At 40.4% G+C, this 2,500-nt stretch overlaps 1 protein-coding gene across 3 annotated transcripts in view; it reads right to left on the bottom strand.

Moving 5' to 3' along the window:
* LOC143275435 (uncharacterized) overlaps window positions 1-1,908 on the bottom strand; it is a 23,068-nt gene extending 21,160 nt beyond the window's left edge. For 2 of the 3 annotated variants that reach the window (XM_076579531.1, XM_076579533.1), the window contains exon 1: window positions 1,171-1,902. In XM_076579531.1, the coding sequence (XP_076435646.1) occupies window positions 1,171-1,219 (49 nt within the window). In that variant the 5' untranslated portion in view covers window positions 1,220-1,902. Of the gene's footprint in view, window positions 1-1,170 lie in introns of all 3 variants that reach the window. The other variant, XM_076579532.1, reaches the window with a different exon arrangement.
* Between the last annotated feature and the right edge of the window lie 592 nt (window positions 1,909-2,500).

Below are 2,500 nucleotides of genomic sequence, written 5' to 3'. Positions count from 1 at the left end.
TATTATTATTATTATTATTATTATATGGAGTGATGGCCTCAGTAGAGGTAACGCGTCCGCCTAGGAAGCGAAAGAATCTGAGCGCACTGGTTCGAATCACGGCTCAGCCGCTAATATTTTCTTCCCCTCCGACTAGACCTTGAGCACTTAGCGCACGTAAGAGAACCCACGGCAACAAAAGGGTTGTTCCTGGCAAAATTCTGTAGAAAAATCCACTGCGATAGGAAAAAAAATAAATAAAACTACACGCAGGAAACAAATACCAAAAAAAATTTTTTTTTTTTTAAATGGGTGGCGCTGTAGTTTAGCGACGCGCTCTCCCTGGTGAGAGCAGCCCGAATTTCACACAGAGAAATCTGTTGTGATAAAAAGAAATACAACTACAAATTCTTATTATTACTATTGTCGTTAGTATTATCAATATAACTATTAGTGTTGTTATTCTTGTTATCATTATTATTGTTGTTGTTGTTGTTATGATGATGATGATTGTAGTAGTAGCAGCAGTAGTAGTAGTGATAGTAGTACATAAGGAAATGAATAAGATTCAGATTTTGTTAAACATATATGCATACACAAAACAAGATTTTTTTTTTTTTTAATCCTGGCTGTGTTATTTCGTTCTCCCCAAAATTTGAAACTGAAAGTAGTTCGAAAATTATATATTTCATGATAGTTTATTTGACTGCATGAAGTTATAAAAAGATATAAAATACGTGTTTAAACCCCTCTCTCCGTCACACACACACTATCTCTCTCTCTCTCTCTCTCTCTCTCTCTCTCTCTCTCTCTCTCTCTCTCTCTCTTACAAACACACACACTCTCTCACACCACACACACACACACACACACACACTGTCATACACACACTATCTCTTTCTCGCGCATACACACACATTATCTCCCTCTCTCTCTCTCTCTCTCTCTCTCTCTCTCTCTCTCACACACACACACACACACACACACACACACACACATACACACACTATCTCTTTCTCGCGCATACACACACATTCTCTCTCTCTCTCTCACACACACACACACACACACACACACACACACACACACACAATCTCTTTCTTGTGTGTGTGCGCGCGCGTGTGTGTGTGTGTGTGTGTGTGTGTCTGTGTGTTTCAACTGAAAAAAAAGAGAGTAAACTAACACACTTACCGCCACCACCACCACTACCACCACTTCCTGGTCCTCTGTAGGGCAGCATGGCAAAGTATCAGTCACAGCTGTGTGTAGTTCGTCCTCGGCAGAAACTGAACTAACTCAGTCCTCTCTTCTCCTCTACACAGACCCCTCGGATGTCCAGTGGATGTCTGAATGACCCAACCTTTAGCTTCCGTCGTCAGAATTGTGGTATTCTTTTGTCAACATTCACCTCTTCAGTATATAAGAGCCTTTCGCTTGCAATAGTTTGATGGTGGTAATTTGGGGTGAAACGCTGTTAACGTCGTCTCTTTCGCCGTTCGTATGGAGAGAGTTATTAACCCTCACTGGTTCTCTAGTGGTTCACAACAGTCAAACAAAGTGAACCAGAAGAACGGCGTACCCGAAATATCACTGACGGACGTAAATCAGCCTTTCTACAGCTCGTTCGAGCAATAACGTACAGTTAGTTTACCAGCCACACAATATATCGGTATCAGTTAACAAGAATATATGATTATCAAGCCACGAAAGTGTCAGTCGCTGATCACTGATAATTTTCATCCGAAGTACCCGGTACAAAAATAATTATTCAGTTGCGAATTTACAGTTAATTCAGTCACGGACAGTGGATATGCTCTGTGTTAGTGGAAAAGAGCTTACCTGGTTTGGCAACTTGGGTTTGTTTGTTTTTCTTCCCTGAATAGATATAAAGGTGACGACGTTAATTTCCTGGTTCAAGTTCTGTTTTTGTGTTCACCCGAAACCGAAACTGAAAGTAGGAATTTCGGAAACTATATATTTACGTACGAGTGGATTTTTTTTTCTGCCTTTTTTATCATTCGTGCAGTTCTTACATTATTTGTTAACTATATTAAAAAATTAAATAAATAAAAAAAAAAGAAAGAAAGAAAGAAAAAGTATGACATATGTGTTGTGAAAATTCTCCCTACTCGTCCTAAACAGCCGGAATTTAAAAAGACAGTATGCAACAGAAAATACATAAGGTAAAGCACTCGTGTTTGACAGTTTCAGTTTCAGTTTCACTTTCTCAAGGAGGCGTCACTGCGTTCGGACAAATCCATACACGCTACACCACATCTGTTGAGCAGATGCCTGACCAGCAGCATAACCCAACGCGCTTAGTCAGGCCTTGAGTGCATGCTTACATATTTGTGTACCTATGAAAGTGGATTTCATTTTACGTAATTTCGCCAGAGGACAACACTCTCGTTGCCATGGGTTCTTTTTCAGTGCGCCAAGTGCGTGCTGCACACGGGACCTCGGTTTATCGTCTCATCCGAAAGACTAGACGCTCAGTTTGATTTTCCAGTCAAACTTAGGA

This window comes from Babylonia areolata, chromosome 30, assembly GCF_041734735.1.
Source record: "Babylonia areolata isolate BAREFJ2019XMU chromosome 30, ASM4173473v1, whole genome shotgun sequence".
Lineage (NCBI taxonomy): Eukaryota > Metazoa > Mollusca > Gastropoda > Neogastropoda > Buccinidae > Babylonia > Babylonia areolata.
Note: the sequence above shows the minus strand (reverse complement) of the source record. Positions and strands in the feature narration are given on the sequence as shown.